General features: G+C 45.9%; 1 protein-coding gene across 1 annotated transcript in view; it reads left to right on the top strand.

Annotated features, from left to right (window-relative positions):
* Positions 1-17,054, top strand: part of MMP24 (matrix metallopeptidase 24) — a 51,245-nt gene that overhangs the window by 12,474 nt on the left and 21,717 nt on the right. The window contains exons 2-4 of the mRNA XM_017513516.2: positions 7,743-7,891; positions 13,771-13,887; positions 16,138-16,442. Coding sequence (XP_017369005.1) covers positions 7,743-7,891; positions 13,771-13,887; positions 16,138-16,442 — 571 coding nt within the window. The remainder of the gene's footprint in view (positions 1-7,742; positions 7,892-13,770; positions 13,888-16,137; positions 16,443-17,054) is intronic.

Below are 17,054 nucleotides of genomic sequence, written 5' to 3'. Positions count from 1 at the left end.
TTGGGGTCACAGGGCCTGTAATTTCTTTTTCTTTTTTTTAATTTATTTTATTTTAAGTTCTGGGATACATGTGCTGAACGTGCAGGTTTGTTACATAGGTATACATATGCCATGGTGGTTTGCTGCACCCATCAACCCATCATCTAGGTTTTAAGCCCCACATCCATTAGGTTATTTCTCCTAATGCTCTCCCTTCCTTAGCCCTCCACCCCCGACAGGCCCCGGTGTGTGATGTTCCCCTCCCTGTGTCCCTGTGTTCTCATTGTTCAACTTGCACTATGAGTTTGATTTTCTGTTCCTGTGTTAGTTTGCTGAGGATGATGGTTTCCAGCTTTATCTATGTCCCTGAAAAGGACATGAACTCATTCTTTTTGGTGGCTGCATAGTATTCCGTGGTGTACACATGCCACATTTTCTTTATCTAGTCTATCATTGATGGGCATTTGGGTTGGTTCCAAGTCTTTGTTATTGTAAATAGTGCTGCAAGAAACATACATGTGCATGTGTCTTTATAGTAGAATGATAAAAGTTGTTTCTTATAATGAGTCAAGATCTCTGTCCTATAATCTTTCATTCTGGTCTCAGTTTTGCCCTCTATACCAACCAGAATGTTCTCCCTCACGCGCATCTCGTCCTTAATGCAGTCTCCCTTCTTCAGCCGACACACCCCTCGTCTGTCCTCCCAGGACGTGGTTCCCAGTCCTCTTACTCTCTTGACCATGCTCCCTTAATCAAGCTCCAGTTTGTCACAGTCCCTCTGCATATAAAACCTCCAGAACTCTCCCATGCACGCTGAGGCCAGTGCCTGGCTCCTGTTGTTCACCTCGTCACCTTAGATTATGACCTCAGTTGCCCAAACTCTTCATGGGGGTCTTTTATTCTTTCTTCTTCATTCTAGCCCCTGCTTCCAAATGTGACTTCTTCCTTCCTGGTCCTTATTACCTCTGGCCTTTCTGATAATACCTCCTAGCCCCTTCACTTCTGATCAAACACCTAATTCTGATCATTTTCACCACTCCTTCTCCAGGCCCATGTGTTCTGGTTCATGCTGCCGCTAAGGTGTGATGCTCCCAAATCTGCCCTGGAGGCCTCACTGTTTTAAATGACCCACCTTCTCTCTCCTTCCCCATGGTCATCTCTGTTTCCAGGAGCACTTGTCAGCACTGCCAGAGATCTGCCTCTTGCCACCCCATTGCCGCTTCTAATCTCACCACCACCTCTGCTGTCTGCCACTCTCTTTCCTCTTCTGTCCACATTTTTTTCTCCTTGGTACTCTCTGCTCTCTCCTTTCACTGCCGCCACTCCTGGACTTCTCAGCTTTGGCTTCTCAGGAACCCAACTCCTGCCTTCTGGCCGGCAGACCAGTCATACTGTGTTGCCTATGATCTATACGTCTTTGGCTCAGCCCAGCTGTTTTGGTCTCTGCTTGCACCCTGAGATTTTTCCCACTTTCCTCTGGGTTTACACGTCTTCCCGCACTTTAAGGGTGACAGACATCTTAAGAGTTGGCTAACTGAGCGGTAAAGGTTAGACTTCTGACGTGGCTGGTGATTGATTAATGGATCTAGGTGTAAAAAGATAAAAGCAAGGTCATTCTGTCTAAAAGTGAATGAGACTTTTTTCCTTTAGTGGATTTTGTCTTTTTTTCAAATGGAGCCTATTGCCTCATCAAGCAAGGCAGTCAAACCACAATAGATTGAATTTCAGCAAGTGTGTTTTGAAACTTCTAATAGATACCAGGAATTGTGCTTGGTGCGTTCATGTGTATTACTTATTAAATCTTCCCAAGATGAAATCCCTTCCTTGATATCCGGACAGTGCCTCCTAGATCAACTGTTCATTCATTCATGAACTCAGTGATTACTTCTTGTGTCAGACACTGTGCTAAATACTATAACAGATACAAAAATAAATATGACACCATCTCTGTTCTCCAGGAACTGAATCTAGTGGGAAAAACAGACATATCCATGACTGGGTGTGCTACATTGTGGTAGTTGTGGAGTAAAGAGGGCACCCACTATCTATGACAGGGAGGGCTAAGGAAGGTTTAACAAAGGAGGTGGTATTTGAGCTAGACCTTGAAGGATGAGTAGGAGTTTACTAATATGCATAGAGAGAATGGGCTTTGGAGGCAGCAGAAACAGCCAGGAACTGAGGAAGGGCAGAGAGTGCTTTGGAGTTGCTATGACCGGTGTGTAGAACCCTTGCGGTAGCCTCAGAGTTCTGCCCAGAGAAGGCAGAAGATTGTCTGGGTTGCAGAGCAAGTGAGTGGCAGAGACAGGATTAAGCAGCATGAATTGGAATTGTCTGAGCCCTGATTCATCTTCCTTAGCCTCCTACTCTCTAATACACACATGCACACACACGCACACACGCATGCACACACGCGCGCACACACACACACACACATGCACACACTACCAGTCCAATCTCATGCTCTGTTCCCTGGTTTAGATGCTATCATGTGACTGCCCCCACCCCATTTCCCCTCCTAGGAGTCTGCCCCTGGGCTCTGAGGATTGTCCCCAGAGAACCTGGGAGGGAAACAGAGCCTAGAGAATTTTAGAGAATACACTAACACTGGCCCACCCCACCATGTGTCTGATCCATTCCAGTGTTTAGTCCTGACCCAGACATTTGCCTATATGATCTGAGTCCGGAGATCCTAACTCCTGATGTTGCCGGGATAGGGTCTGTCATGTTAATAACGGATCCCAATGGGTTGTGAGATGCTCCTTGCTTGAGTATCCCAGAAAAGGAGCTGCGTAAACCAGGTTGCCAGCTCTTTACTTAGGAGGAACTACTTTTAATTCCCCAGAGCACTGGAACGCTAGAGTGGGCTTATGCCGAAGGCCCACTGTTCCTTACCTGTTCCTTACCTCCTTACCTCCTACCATAAGCAGAATGAGGATTTTTAAACTCCATGTTAGCTTCCAGGTAGATGCTCAAAAAAGACTCCGTTGACTGACTGGCTTGTCAGTAGTTATCTGTTCAGAGGTCTCTAGCTATATTACAAATGCCGTAATTCATCTTAGTCACATTTTTGGAGAACTAATAGAGTCCGTTGGCAGATAGGGAGGCATTGAATGTATTTTAGATTTGTACCACACCTCTTTTAGGGATGACTTGAGGCAGCTTACAGATTAAAACATAATGTCCTGTGGCACTACGCCTGTAATTCCAGCACTTAGGGAGGCTGAGGTGGGCAGATCTCCTGAGGTCAGGATTTCAAGACCAGCCTGGCCAGCATGGTAAAACCCCATCCCTACTAAAAATACAAAAATTATCCAGGCTTGGTGGCACATGCCTATAATCCCAGCTACTCGGGAGACTGAGACAGGAGAATCATTTGAACCAGGAGGCAGAGTTGGCAGTGAGCTGAGATCACACCACTGCACTCCTGCCTGGGCAACAGAGTGAGACTCTGTCTCAAAAGAAAATAAAGAAGAAAAATAAAAAATTTTTAAAAACCCATAATGTCTTTATATAAGTCTTTTAAGAATGAAACATAACTTGGTGGTCTGAAGGATGAAAAAAGTAATGGTTACTTCCAAACATCCCCATGCTCAACACATAAGCTATAAATTTGGTTGAAAGGTTCCTGGGAGAAAGACAAAAAGGGAAACGCATTGGGTTATCCAGTGTTCCTTTTCTTATACCTTAAAGTATAGAGAATCTCCTAGAGAGAAAGCATTTTCTTCAAGCTAAAGCCTGATAGAAAGTGATTGTGTTTGGTCCTAGGAAAGTTGAGTGAGAGGGTGAAGAGTATGTAATTCTGTTTCGCTGTTGTTTCTCTGCATCCAGTCAGCACCAGCCCCTCTGCAGTGTTCCCAGTCTTCTGGGAGATGCTGTCATGTCCATAAGTCACCCAAGGGAAAGTAGACTTGACTGGAAAAGATGAACTGCCCTCCATAGGACCCACAAGAACTGGCCTTTGGTCCAGGGAGCCATGGGAGGGCAGGATGGCTAGATTTCAAAAAGCAAGAGTCAAATGGCCAGGCACGGTGGCTCACACCTGCAATCCCAGCACTTTGGGAGGCTGAGGCGGGTGGATCACCGAGGTTTGGGGTTCACTAAGGCTACACCAGCTTGACCATCATGGAGAAACCCCGTCTCTACTAAAAATACAAAATTAGCCGGGCATGGTGGCACATGCCTGCAATCCCAGCTACTCAGGAAGCTGAGGCAGGAGAATCGCCTGAACCTGGGAGGTGGAGGTTGCAGTGAGCTGAGATCTTGCCATTGCACCCCAGCCTGGGCAACAAGAGCGAGACTCTCTCTCAAAATATATATATACATATATACAAAAATTAGCCTGTAATCCCAGCTACTCAGGAGGCTGAGGCAGGAGAATCGCTTGAACCTGGGGGTGCAGGGGTGAGGGCAGAGGTTGCAGTGAGCCAAGATTAAACCAGTGCACTCTAGCTTGGGCAACAGAGCCAGACTCCATCTCAAAAAAAAAAAAAAAAAATCCGCTGAGAATATGAGAATGTGCCATGCTCTCCCACATTTCCAGGTAATTGCATATGCTGTATGCTTCAAGGCTCAGTTTAAATCCCATCTCTACCTAGAAGCCATCCTGGAGTTCCCCTTTCTCTGTGCTGCCCCCTCCCCACCATGGATAAGACACCCTTCTTTTGTTCTCCCTTAGAACTCTGTGCACACCTGCTTTTTAGCATTGTATTTTTATTGCGGGTTTACTTGTCTATCTCTGTGTTCCTTACACAATGCCTAGCTGGTAGTAAGTGCTCAGTTAATGGTTTTTGAATGCACATAATGAGCAGCCACTGTGTCCAGCACTGTCCTGGGCAATGGATGAGTAAGCTACCGCCCCTTCCCTTGAGGAGGTTAAAGTCTGGAGGAGACTGATATGTAAAGTAATGATTTGAGACGAATCTTATAATATCTATAATAGGGGATTCGGGGAGCACAGAAAAGGGAGAAAATAACTGATACTGACAAGTCAGGAAAGTCTTTCAGAGATAGTAATTTATGGGCTGAACCTTAAAATATGAAAATTTTTTGCCATACTGAGAAGAATATTAGGCAGAGGGGAAAACATGTACTAATACAAAGGCAGGAAAGAGAATCAATATTTAGGGAACTGCAAGTATTGGCATTCTGTGCCATAATTTGGAATGAAAACCACGTTTTAGATCCGATTGTGAGAGACAGAAGCTGTTACCGTGTTATGCATGTTTCAAGCCTTTATTATTCTGACAATTTTGCTTTTATCATCAGATGGATTTTATCACAAGGCAGTAAAGATGTTATAGTCACCTTCGGTGAAGCAAATAATAACTTATTTATAGTTTCTGGTCTGCTGCCTTCTGAAAACTGTTTCATTTGACTTATAATAAAAGACACATCCATAATTAGCCTGTTCATATAGACACATGAAACAAAAGCTTTAGCTAGGAAGGGAATAATGCCATTTCCACAGCCTTCTTTCTCTTCAGTGGCTTACTTGGCGTTCAGGATGATCCTCTGAGGATGGGAGACGGGGTTATCTAGCTTCGAGCCCAGCACGTAGCTCCTAGAAGTGCATGTGGGCTCAACAAATGCACAGATGTTTTCCTCATTTTCCAGCTGATGCCACAGATATTTCCTGGTGCTCTTGTGTCCCTGGGTCTCCATCCCCTCATGCTTTTGGGTGGGAATAATCTTTTTTTTTTTTTAAATGAAGTTTCTCTCTTGTTGCCCAAGCTGGAGTGTAATGGCATGATCTCTGCTCACTGCAACCTCCGCCTCCTGGGATCAAGTGATTCTCCTGCCTCAACCTCCCGAGTAGCTGAGATTATAGGTGCCCACCACCACGCCGGGTTAATTTTTTATGTTTTAGTAGAGATGGGGTTTCATCATGTTGGTTAGGCTGATCTCAAACACCTGACCTCAAGTGATCTACCTTTCTCGGCCTCCCAAAGTGCTGAGATTACAGGTGTGAGCTGCCACACCCAGCTGGGAACAATCTTTGCTTGCTGTCCTTCAGAATCATTGCTTGTTTGAGCTCCTTCACCCAAGCTTCTTTTGATTATCTTGCCCTTTTAATGATTTTCTCCTCTTTAAAAAAATTACTCCATGCATAAAACATAGAAAACAGGAAAGCACAAAAAACAAGTGCCCCGTGATACTATAACCAAAGGGTACTCAGTCAATTCTTTTTTATTAAAAAAAAAAAAAGGACATTATTTCAGGCTTTAGAAACATTTTCAAGAACAGGACAATTTCTCTAAATATTTATTTACTTACTTCTTTTAGAGATGAGGTCTCACTCTGTCACCCAGGCTGGAGTATAGTGGCATTATCACAGCTCACTGCAACCTCTTACCCCCGGGCTCAAGCGATCCTCCCACCTCAGCCTCCCAAGTAGCTAGGACCATGGGTGCACACCAGCATGCACAAATAATGTTTAACTTTTTTGTAGAGATGGGATCTTGATATGTTGCCCAGGCTGGTCTCGAACTCCGGGCTTCAAGCCATCCTCTCACCTCAGCCTCTCAAAGCACTGGGATTACAGGCCTGAGCCACCACACCCAGCCAACAAAGAATTCTTGAATGCCCCTCACCCAAATTCCCCAAATGTTAACATCAAACTATACCTACTTTATCTCTCTCTCTCTTCTGTCTCTGTCTCTCTCTATATACATATGTATACATACATATACATATGTATATAGAGAGAGACATATATGTATATTTCTTTTTTTTTTTTTAAACAGAGCCTTGCTCTGTCACCCAGGCTGGATGGCACTGGCGTGATCTCAACTAACTGCAGTCTCTGCCTCCTGGGTTCAGTTATTCTCCTGCCTCAGCCTCCTAAGTAGCTGAAATTGCAGGCATGTGCCACCACACCCAACCAATTTTTGTATTTTTAGTAGAGACAGAGTTTCCTCATGTTGGCCAAGCTGGTGTCAAACTCCTGACCTCAGGTGATCCTCCTGCCTCAGCCTCCCAAAGTACTGAGATTTTAGGCGTGAACCACCGCGCCTGGCCATATAGGTATATTTCTGAACCCATTTCAGAATAATTTGCTAGCCAATTGTCACCTGGGCCGATGAAAAAAGAAAAAAAAATAAGTTGCAGATATTGTGCACTGTTATGTCAGCCTCAATACTTCAGTGTGTAGTTCCTAAAACTCAGGAATTCTACATAAACATTAATTTTTATATGTGCCTTTCTATATTTTTTCTATGCACATATTTATTTATATTTAAATAAGATCATGCATTGTTTTATTTACATTTCTTTATAGTGGCTTGCTTTTCACAGCAAGTTAGCAATAAATATTGTATATAATCTCCTGCCAATAAATATTCTACAACATGATTTGTTGTCAGGCTTTGACAGTAGACACAATGGGTTTCTGGGTGATACAACTCTGCATCACAGAATTAACTGAGCTGTGCTTTTTTGTGTCTAGTCCAATATCAGTGGAAAGCACTGAATAAATGAGTAAAGAGGCAGGGCAGGGGAAAACTCTGAATTCAAATTTAGTCTTTATTCTGTTGCCAGTAGAAAACCAATGAAACTTTTCTAGCAGGAGAGTAAGCCAGTGAAAGCTGCTTTATGGAGATCAATTTGACAGCGTCTGCAGGATGGAGTGAAGGAAGACGAGCTCAGAGCATGAGTCCATAGGTCACTGGGGTAAAGTGATCCCTGGTTTTAAGGGCACAGCTCTGCCCAGGTAGAGCAGAGCCTTTCCCAGCATAATGCATCCTTTTCTCTTACGTGTCTTTCAGAACTGGTTAAAGTCATATGGCTATCTGCTTCCCTATGACTCACGGGCATCTGCGTTGCACTCAGGGAAGGCCTTGCAGTCAGCAGTCTCCACTATGCAGCAGTTTTACGGGATCCCAGTCACCGGTGTGTTGGATCAGACAACGATCGAGTAAGATTTGCGCAGGACATTGTGCCTTTGAACTTCCTGGACTTACATTTGGGTTCACATTTGTGATGGCCTGTGTCCACCCCATGCCCATCCTCCCTTGTCTTTCATTCCTGCAGGGCCATTCTGGGAGAGAAAACCCCAAAGTGCCCTTCCCGATGTGAGTGGGAAGGGATGGAATGCGAGTCCAGCCCTTCCATTAACTTGCCATGTGACCTTGGAGACAAGTTGCTTAACCCTTCTGGACCTCAGTTTCCTTATCAGGACAATGAGGGGCTGGGTTAAAGATGGGCTCTTTGGGTCATGCTCTGGAGTTCCCTGCAATGCACACATCTCACAGGATACAGAAAACTCTTGAATGATAATTAGTTGGCTCCACTTTTTCCATTTCCCAAACATTTACTGGGTGCCTGCATGTGCCTGTTATCCGGCCCTCCAGAGGCTCACCATTTAGCGACAAATATAGTCGTCTAGCCATACCAGTCTAGAGCTCAGAAGGAAACACCGAGTTTTGGGGAGACACTTAGAAGGTAGAAACACTTAGAAGGTAGAAAAAGTCATGAGGATGGTCACAATCACTCAAGGAGAATATAAAGATTCATGGGCAGGGTGCTAGGGATGGAACCCCACAAAGCCAGCCAAGAAGGGGAGCTGGAGAGGAGGAAGCCTGATGTGATGATGTGAAGCAGTGTTATGATGTCACACGGTGTGCAGTGTCAGTGGGGCCAGCCGCTGCAGAGCTGTCCAACAAGAGCATGGCTGAAAGTCGTCAGCAGGGTTTAGTGACAAAAAGGTTGTTGCTAACCTCAGCAGAATGGTAGAGATGAAGTCAGATTGAAGTGGGAAGAAGCAGAAGTGAAGAATAAAGGTGGCAAGTAGAGGGAAAACATTCAAGAACCTTGACAGGGAGGTAGGAATAAATGGGTAGCAGCTAGAAAGGATGAAGTTTTGTTTTTTTGGTTAAGATGGGAGAGAGTTGACAGGCTTAAACTTGCTTAAGAAAGCTATGAGAGCTGTTTAAGGAGAGCCATTCACATCACTAAAGCATGGAAAAGAGGAGGAGGGAGTTTCCTAAGGAGGTGGGAAGGGAGGGGAGCCTGAGGCAGGTGGAAGGAGCTAGCAGGGCTGGGTGAGGATGCCGGGGAGTTGGTGCCGGGAGGAACAGGAAATGCACCCAGTTGTGGATCAAGGATCAATTTCAGGTAAGTCACTCCTGGACAGAATCATCTCTCTGTGTCTCAGTGTGTTCATTTGCAAAGGGGAGTGTTGGATTATGGCTCTAAATTTTAGATGCCACATTTTTTTTTTTTTTTTTTTTTTTATGAGATGGAGTCTCACTCTGTCTCCCAGGCTGGAGGTCAGTGGCATGATCTCATGATCAGAGGCGACCTTTGCTTCCAGGGTTCAAGTGATTCTCGTGCCTCAGCCTCCCAAGTGGCTGGGATTACAGGCACACACAACCACGCCTGGTGAATGTTTTTGTATTTTTAGTAGAAATGGGCTTTCACCATGTTGGCCAGACTGGTCTCCCAACTCCTGACCTCAGGTGATCCGCCCACGTTGGCCTCCCAAAGTTCTAGGATTATAGGCGGGAGCCACCACGCCCAACCTAGATTCCATTATTTTAAGCATCTAAGCTTTTAAAACTTGGTGAGTCTGGGTTTTAGGATCCTAAAATTCTGTGTGAACATTTCCCATTCCTAGGATTCTCTGATTATAAGAGTGTGAACTTCTTGTGATGCTGTGAATACCGTGAACTCCTTGGCCCTGTGGCCTCCAGAGTGGGCTAGTTAAAGACAGCCCTGGTTAAAGGCCAGCTGCCTTTCAAAGGGGAGGTTATTTTGAGGGCTTTGCACAGGCCTCATGGCAGTGCATCCTGTGGCAGGAGCTCTGGCATCTCTGCTGCGGCACCACCTGGCCTCAGGTTTTACTCTGTTCCAAAAAGCCCCAGGCCTGTTGGATGGTGCTCAGAGAGTGGCAGGTGGACAGTGAAAGGAGAAGGCAGAAGGAACGATCGAGGGAAAAGGATGGCCTTTCCTGCTTGCAGTTGTGCCCACACCTCCTTGTATGAAGGCGGGGGAGTTGTGTTCTGGAAGCAGGGGAAGGAGGAGGCAAATCTCACTTATTAACCCAAGACCTGAGTTGGGAAGCGTTCGGGGTAGAATTTGGAGACCTGAGTTGCAGCTCTAGCTCTGTGACCTTGGGCAATGGCTGCCTTTCCTCCCCTAGGTGCCTTCCAGCTCTAACTTAGCCAGAGGTGGTTCTTGGTTCTCATCCCAGGGACTGTTAATGAAAGGAAGTTAGATTAGCCATTTAAAGTACTGTGTTGTTGGCCAGGCGTGGTGGCTCACATCTGTAATCCCAGCACTTTGGGAGGCCAAGGTGGGGGGATCTCAATGTCAGGAGTTCAAGACCAGCCTGCCCAACGTGGTGAAACCCCATCTCTACTAAAAATACAAAAATTAGCCAGGCATAGTGGCACACGCCTGTAATTCCAGGTACTTGGGAGGCTGAGGCAGGGGAATCACTTGAACTCAGAAGGTGGAGGTTGTGGTGAGCCGAGATCGTGCCACTGCACTACAGCCTGGGCAACAGAGTGAGACTCCATCTCAAAATAAATAAATAAATAAATAAATAAATAAATAAATAAATAAAGTACTATGTTGGAGAGTCTACCCTGGGTAATGTCACACATCTGTTCATTCACTCATTCATTTGTTCAACAACATGTAGTTCCTCTAGCTCAGCCTTGTGTAAGCACTGACAGAAAAAAAGAAAAGCTCCAGGCTTTGTTAAATTGCATTAATAGTTCATTTTTTCATTCAACTAAGTTCCAGTCCTGCCTTGCTGATATCTATGTTTTGCAAGGTACTGGATTTATCTGTGGATCTTTTCTCTCATCTGGCTACCTCACAGTGTTGTTTTGAGAATCAAACTTTTTTTTCTTTTTTTTGAGACAAGGCTCGCCCAGGCTGGAGTGTAGTGATGTGATCTTGGCTCACTGTAGCCTCAACTTTCCAAGCTCAGGTGATCCTCCCACCTCAGCCTCCCTAGTAACTGAGACTACAGGAATATGCTACGATGCCTGGCCAATTTTTTGCATTTTTAATAGAGATAGGGTTTTGCCATGTTGCCCAGACTGGTCACAATTTCCTAGGCTCAAGCAATCTGCCTGCCTCAGCTTCCCAAAGTGCTAGGATTATAGGTGTGAGCCACCGCACCTGGCCAAGAATCAAATGTTTTAAAACAATGTGCCGGGCACAGTGGCTCATGCCTGTAATCCCAGCATTTCGGGGAGGCCACAGCGGGTGGATCACTTGAGGTTCAGAGTTTGAGACCAGCCTGGCCAACATGGTGAAACCCTGTCTCTACTAAAAATACAAAAATTAGCTGGGCGTGGTGGTGCTGCGTGCCTGTAATGCCACCTACTACTCAGGAGGCTGAGGCAGGAGAATTGTATGAACTGGGGAGGCAGAGGTTGCAGTGAGCCAAGATCACACCACTACACTCCAGCCTGGGCAACAGAGCAAGACTCTGTCTTGGAAAAGAAAAGAAAAAGAAAAAGAAGAAGAAAAAGAAAAAGAAAAAGAAAAGAGAGAAGAGAAGAGAAGAGAAGAGAAGAGAGAAAAGAAAAGAAAAGAAAAGAAAAGAAATCCCCAAACTTGGGTCATTTATAAAGAAAAGAAGTTTAATTGGCTCAGGGTTCCACAGGCTTTACAGGAAGCATGGCTGGGGATGCCTCAGGACACTTTCAATCATAGCGGAAGGCAAAGGGGAAGCAAGCACATCTTCACATGGCAGGAGGAAGGGTAAGAAGGGCAAAGTGCTACACACTGTTAACCGACCAGATCTCATGAGAACTCACTATCACAAGAACAGGAAGGGAGAAGTCCGCCCCCATGGTCCAATCACCTCCCACCAGGCCCCACCTCCAACACTGGGGATTACCATTTGACAGGAGATTGGGGCAGGGACACAAATCAAAACTATATCACCTGCTATAAAGCAGATATCAGGATTTACATAATTTCAGGCACTGGGCTACCTTCTGGGGACATAATGATGAACAGGACATAGTTCCTGTCCTCAATTTACCGTTTATTAGAGGAAACAGACCAATAGATTTTAAATCACAACACAATATATAAGTGCTGCAAAGAATTATGTTTCACATCCCACAGTTGTTTAGCCACTTCTTTTTTTTTTCTCTCTGAGACAGCGTTTCACTCTTGTTGCCCAGACTGGAGTGCAATGGCGCGATCTTGGCTCACTGCAACCTCCGCCTCCCAGGTTCAAGCAATTGTCCTGCCTCAGTCTCCCAAGTAGCTGGGATTACAGGTGTCCGCCACCACATCCAGCTCATTTTTTTGTATTTGTAGTAGAGACGGGGTTTCACCATGTTGGCCAGGCTGGTCTCGAACTCCTGACCTCAGGTGATCCACCTGCCTCAGCCTCCCAGAGTGCTGGGATTACAGTCATGAGCACCGCACCCAGCCTGTTTAGCCACTTCTTGAACAAGTCTAGTGAAAGAGAATTTGCTGTCTTCCATGCTATGCCATTTCTACTGTTGGATAGTTCTGATTCATTCATTCCATCAGTTAGTCAACAATAATGATTGAACCCCTTCTATGTCAGGTACTGTGCCAGCCCTGGGGATACCAGCAAAGTTCCTGTCCTTAGAATTCGGAGCTTAGAATTCGGGGAAAGAGACAAAGAATAAATAAGAAAGCAAATGCATAGTCTAAGTTCACAAGTGATAAATCCTGTGAATAAACATTAAGCAAGATAAGCAGATAGCAGTGGACTGGGGACAGGGAAACTATTTTAGATAGAGAGGATGAGGATGTCCTCTCTGAAGGGGTAATATTTGAGCAGAGACTTTAATGAAGTAAGGAAACAAAGCACATGCAAAAGAAGAGTGTTGCAAGTAGAGGGAACAGCAATGCAAAGACCCTGGCATGGGAATAGGCTTAGCATGATTCAAGGAACAGCAGGAAGGTTGCCATGACTGGAGCAAAGGATATAAGGGGAAAAGGGTGACGATGTTCTTGGACAGGTATGCAGGGGCTGGATCACGTGGAGTTTTGTGGGCCAGGATGACGGAGTCTCGCTCTGTTGCCCAGGCTGGAGTGCAGTGGCTCGATCTCAGCTCACTGCAACCTCCATCTCTCAGGTTCAAGCAATTCTCCTGCCTCAGCCTCCTGAGTAGCTGGGATTACAGGTGTGAGCCACTTCAGCTGGATAATTTTTTTTTTTTTGTATTTTTAGTAGAGACGGGGTTTCACCATGTTGGCCAAGCTGGTCTTGAACTCCTGACCTCAGGTGATCCACACACCTCGGCCTCCCAAAGTGCTGGGATTATAGACGTGAGCCACCATGCCCAGCTAAAGAGTTTGAATTTTATTCTGGGTGTTCAGGGAAGTCGTTGGAGGCTCTTAACCTGGGCATGCTGTGCTCTGATTGCGTTTACAGAGCATTTTCACATGTACTTCGTCCCTGAAGACTCACCGCCACCTAAGAACGACAAGAACTATAGTTCCCATGTTGCAGATGAGGAAACTGAGGCTCACAGTGGTTCCGTCACTTGCCTGGGGGGGGGGTCCTAGGACTAGTGGTGGAGCTGAAACTTATGTATTAAGCCCATGTATTCTGATTCTCAGTCTTTATACAGCTGTGTTTCCTCATATGATTGTAAGTGCATGAATTAATGAATTAATCACTCAATCATGTTCCTGTTGGGGTCCATCTGAGCCAGGGTCCCAGAGTGTAGGTTGAGGATGCACATTGCTTTCCAGACTGGAGCTGGGGAATATGCAATCCCTTCCTACAGTGTTCAGTGGCCACAGTGCATATGGATGTGTGTGTGTCCTCTCTCTGCCCAGGTGGATGAAGAAACCCCGATGTGGTGTCCCTGATCATCCCCACTTAAGCCGTAGGCGGAGAAACAAGCGCTATGCCCTGACTGGACAGAAGTGGAGGCAAAAACACATCACCTACAGGTGCTTGGACTCCCTCTCTTCCTCCCTGGCTTTGGTGCCACCCTCACTCTGTTTTTCCTGGTCTGAGTTTCAAAGGCTTACGATGTAGGTGGGCCTGGGTATGAGGCTCACAACATACGCCAAGGGCCAGGCATGTGGGCACCGGCACCAGGTGCTGAGAGCCTGTGACTTTGTCCTCCTTGTGGCTTCCACAGGATGCTGTGACTCCAATCTCAGGTTTATTTGGTCCTCTGGGGGCTCCCAGTTGTGTTCTGTTTAGATGCCTATAGTTTTTAAGTTACAGAAAGTGGGGTATAAATGGTTTAGTAACTTTCAGCTGTGATAAAGAACCATAGCTTGCAATGAGCTGTGATCACGCCACTGCACTGCAGCCTGGGTGACAGAGTGAGACTCTGTCTCCAAAACAAAATGAAAACCACAAAACAAAACACACAAAACCATGGCTTAATTCATTCTCCTTATTACTGCCTGCCAAACCCCATTCCCTCTGATCTGGATCCTTCCACCCCAAAATCCACCTGATGGACTTCACCTGAGATTCCCAACACAGAGTTCCAGTTGTGTCTTAAGGAGTATAAAGAACTGGGACCTGAATCATAATCATGTCATCCTTGATTCTCTGGGAGAACCAAGGGCAGAGCAGGATTCGTCTCCAAGTCAGACTAGTGGCCCAAGAACAGAGATGATGATGCAGCCCATCACAGCAGACTCGGGCACCAGAGTGGGGCTGGGGCAAGGGCCAGGCACTGGGAAGGCTCAGGTGGGTGCTGCCTGGCACTTCTCAAGGCTCTCCTGTCATCTCAGGTGGATCCCTTGGATGTAGAGGCAGGATCTAAGACAGAGATCCTTAGAGTTGAACTAAGGGCTCTCCTGCTGACAAGTGCTCCCTACAGAAAGGGATTTTTTTTTTTTTTTTTTTTTTTGAAATCTGACAAGAGAAGGGAGCTTAAGAATCTGGGTTAGAAGCTGAATAGACCCTTGGGTCTTTTGAAGGGGGAGAGTGGACCAAGAGAAAGAAGCATTGGGTTCTAACCTAACGCTGACCTTAACTTCTATCACTCAGCCTCTCTGGGCCTTGGTTCCCTTACATATGGAGTAGCTAGAATAATCCATGCCCCAATATGAACACAGTAACCCTAAACAGCCAAATCTGTAATGGATTAAATCAGATACCAGCCAGCTTCTAGGTAGACAAGCAGTAGTTGGTGCCAAAGTTTCTTTGTTTGTTTGTTTTTTTGAGACAGTCTCACTCTTGTCCCCTGGCTGGAATGCAATAGCACGATCTTGGCTCACTGCAACCTCCACCACCCAGGTTCAAGTGATTCCTCTGCCTCAGCCTCCTGACTAGCTAGGATTACAGGTGCCTGCCACCATACCTGGCTAATTTTTGTACTTATAGTAGAGATGAGGTTTCTCCATGTTGGCCTGGCTGGTCTCAAACACCTGACCTTAGGTGATATGCCCGCCTCAGCCTCCCAAAGTGTTTGGGGATTACAGGCATAAGTCACCATCCCCAGCCAGTGCCAAAAATTTTTTAAAGAGACTTTTCACTTAAACTCCTCTCCATTATTTGAATATTTTTATAACTTTTATAAATGAACATATTTTGTATGAGAAAAAAAAACTTAAAATTCAGAAAATTCTATCTACCAATTTATTTCTTTTTCTTTTTTTTTTTTTTGAGACAGAGTATCATTCTGTTACCTAGGCTGGAGTGCAATGGTGCAATCTTGGCTCACTGCAACCTCCACCTCCCAAGTTCCAGCAGTTATCTTGTTGTTTTAGCTTCCAGAGTAGCTGGGATTATAGGCACACACCACCATGCCTGGCTAATGTATGTACTTTTAGTAGAGACAGGGTTTCACCATGTTGGCTAGGCTGGTCCCCAACTCCTGACCTCAAGTGATCTGTCCGCCTTGGCCTCCCAAAGTGCTAGGATTACAGGCATGAGCCACTGCACCTGGCCCTAATTTGCTTTTCTCAACAAACTGGAGTGGAATCCTTTATTCAACACAAGTTTTGCTGGAGATCAAATGGAAAACACTGAATAAAGCAAAGCCATCTGACTGAGGCAGGGTGGGGATCCAGAGCTCTGCCTACTCCGCCTCTTCTTCAACCCCTGGGGCAGCTCAGCAGAATTCTAGGGTTCAAAATCAGATCACTGAGCCACATTGTCTCAGATTACCCATTTGAGCTCTGCTAGTCTCTGACTCTCTGATCTTGCCTAATGACCCTCCCCTCTCTCACCAGCATTCACAACTATACCCCAAAAGTGGGTGAGCTAGACACGCGGAAAGCTATTCGCCAGGCTTTCGATGTGTGGCAGAAGGTGACCCCACTGACCTTTGAAGAGGTGCCATACCATGAGGTCAAAAGCGACCGGAAGGAGGCAGACATCATGATATTTTTTGCTTCTGGTTTCCATGGCGACAGCTCCCCATTTGATGGAGAAGGGGGATTCCTGGCCCATGCCTACTTCCCTGGCCCCGGGATTGGAGGAGACACCCACTTTGATTCCGATGAGCCATGGACTCTAGGAAATGCCAACCATGACGGTAAGGCCATGAGGGGACGGGGTCAGTTTTAGCTGCTCAGTTGTTGGGAATGAACTTGGAGGACACCTTATATGAGCTTCCTGCTTTCTGGAGCCTCTCGTCCGAGAACTGAGACAATAAGAGGGTGGGAACTGTGATTTATAATATTCAACATTCGATCCACCAGGGCCAGGGCCATGGAGATGAGTCAGATCACTTAGAAGATAGTCCAGTTGGCAGGAGGAAAGTAAGGTTAGGCTATGAGTAAGAAGAGAAAGTAATGGACCAGAGGCTGAAGGAAAAAGTTAAAAGGGGCCAGGCGCAGTGGCTCACACCTGTAACCCCAGCACTTTGGGAGGCCGAGGCAGGCAGATCACCTGAGGTCAGGAGTTTAGACCAGCCTGACCAACATGATGAAACCCTGTCTCTACTAAAAATTCAAAAATTAGCTGGGTGTGGTGGAAGGTGCCTATAATCCCAGCAACTAAGGAGGCTGAGGCATGAGAATCGCTTGAACCCAGGAGGCGGAGGTTGCAGTGAGCCGAGATCACATCATTGCACTCCAGCCCAGGCGACAAGAGTGAAATTCCATCTCAAAAAAAAAAAAAAAAAAAAAAAAAAAAAAAAAAAAAA

The sequence above is a fragment of the Cebus imitator genome, unplaced genomic scaffold (genome assembly GCF_001604975.1).
Source record: "Cebus imitator isolate Cc_AM_T3 unplaced genomic scaffold, Cebus_imitator-1.0 Scaffold18, whole genome shotgun sequence".
In the NCBI taxonomy this organism is placed as follows: domain Eukaryota; kingdom Metazoa; phylum Chordata; class Mammalia; order Primates; family Cebidae; genus Cebus; species Cebus imitator.
Note: the sequence above shows the minus strand (reverse complement) of the source record. Positions and strands in the feature narration are given on the sequence as shown.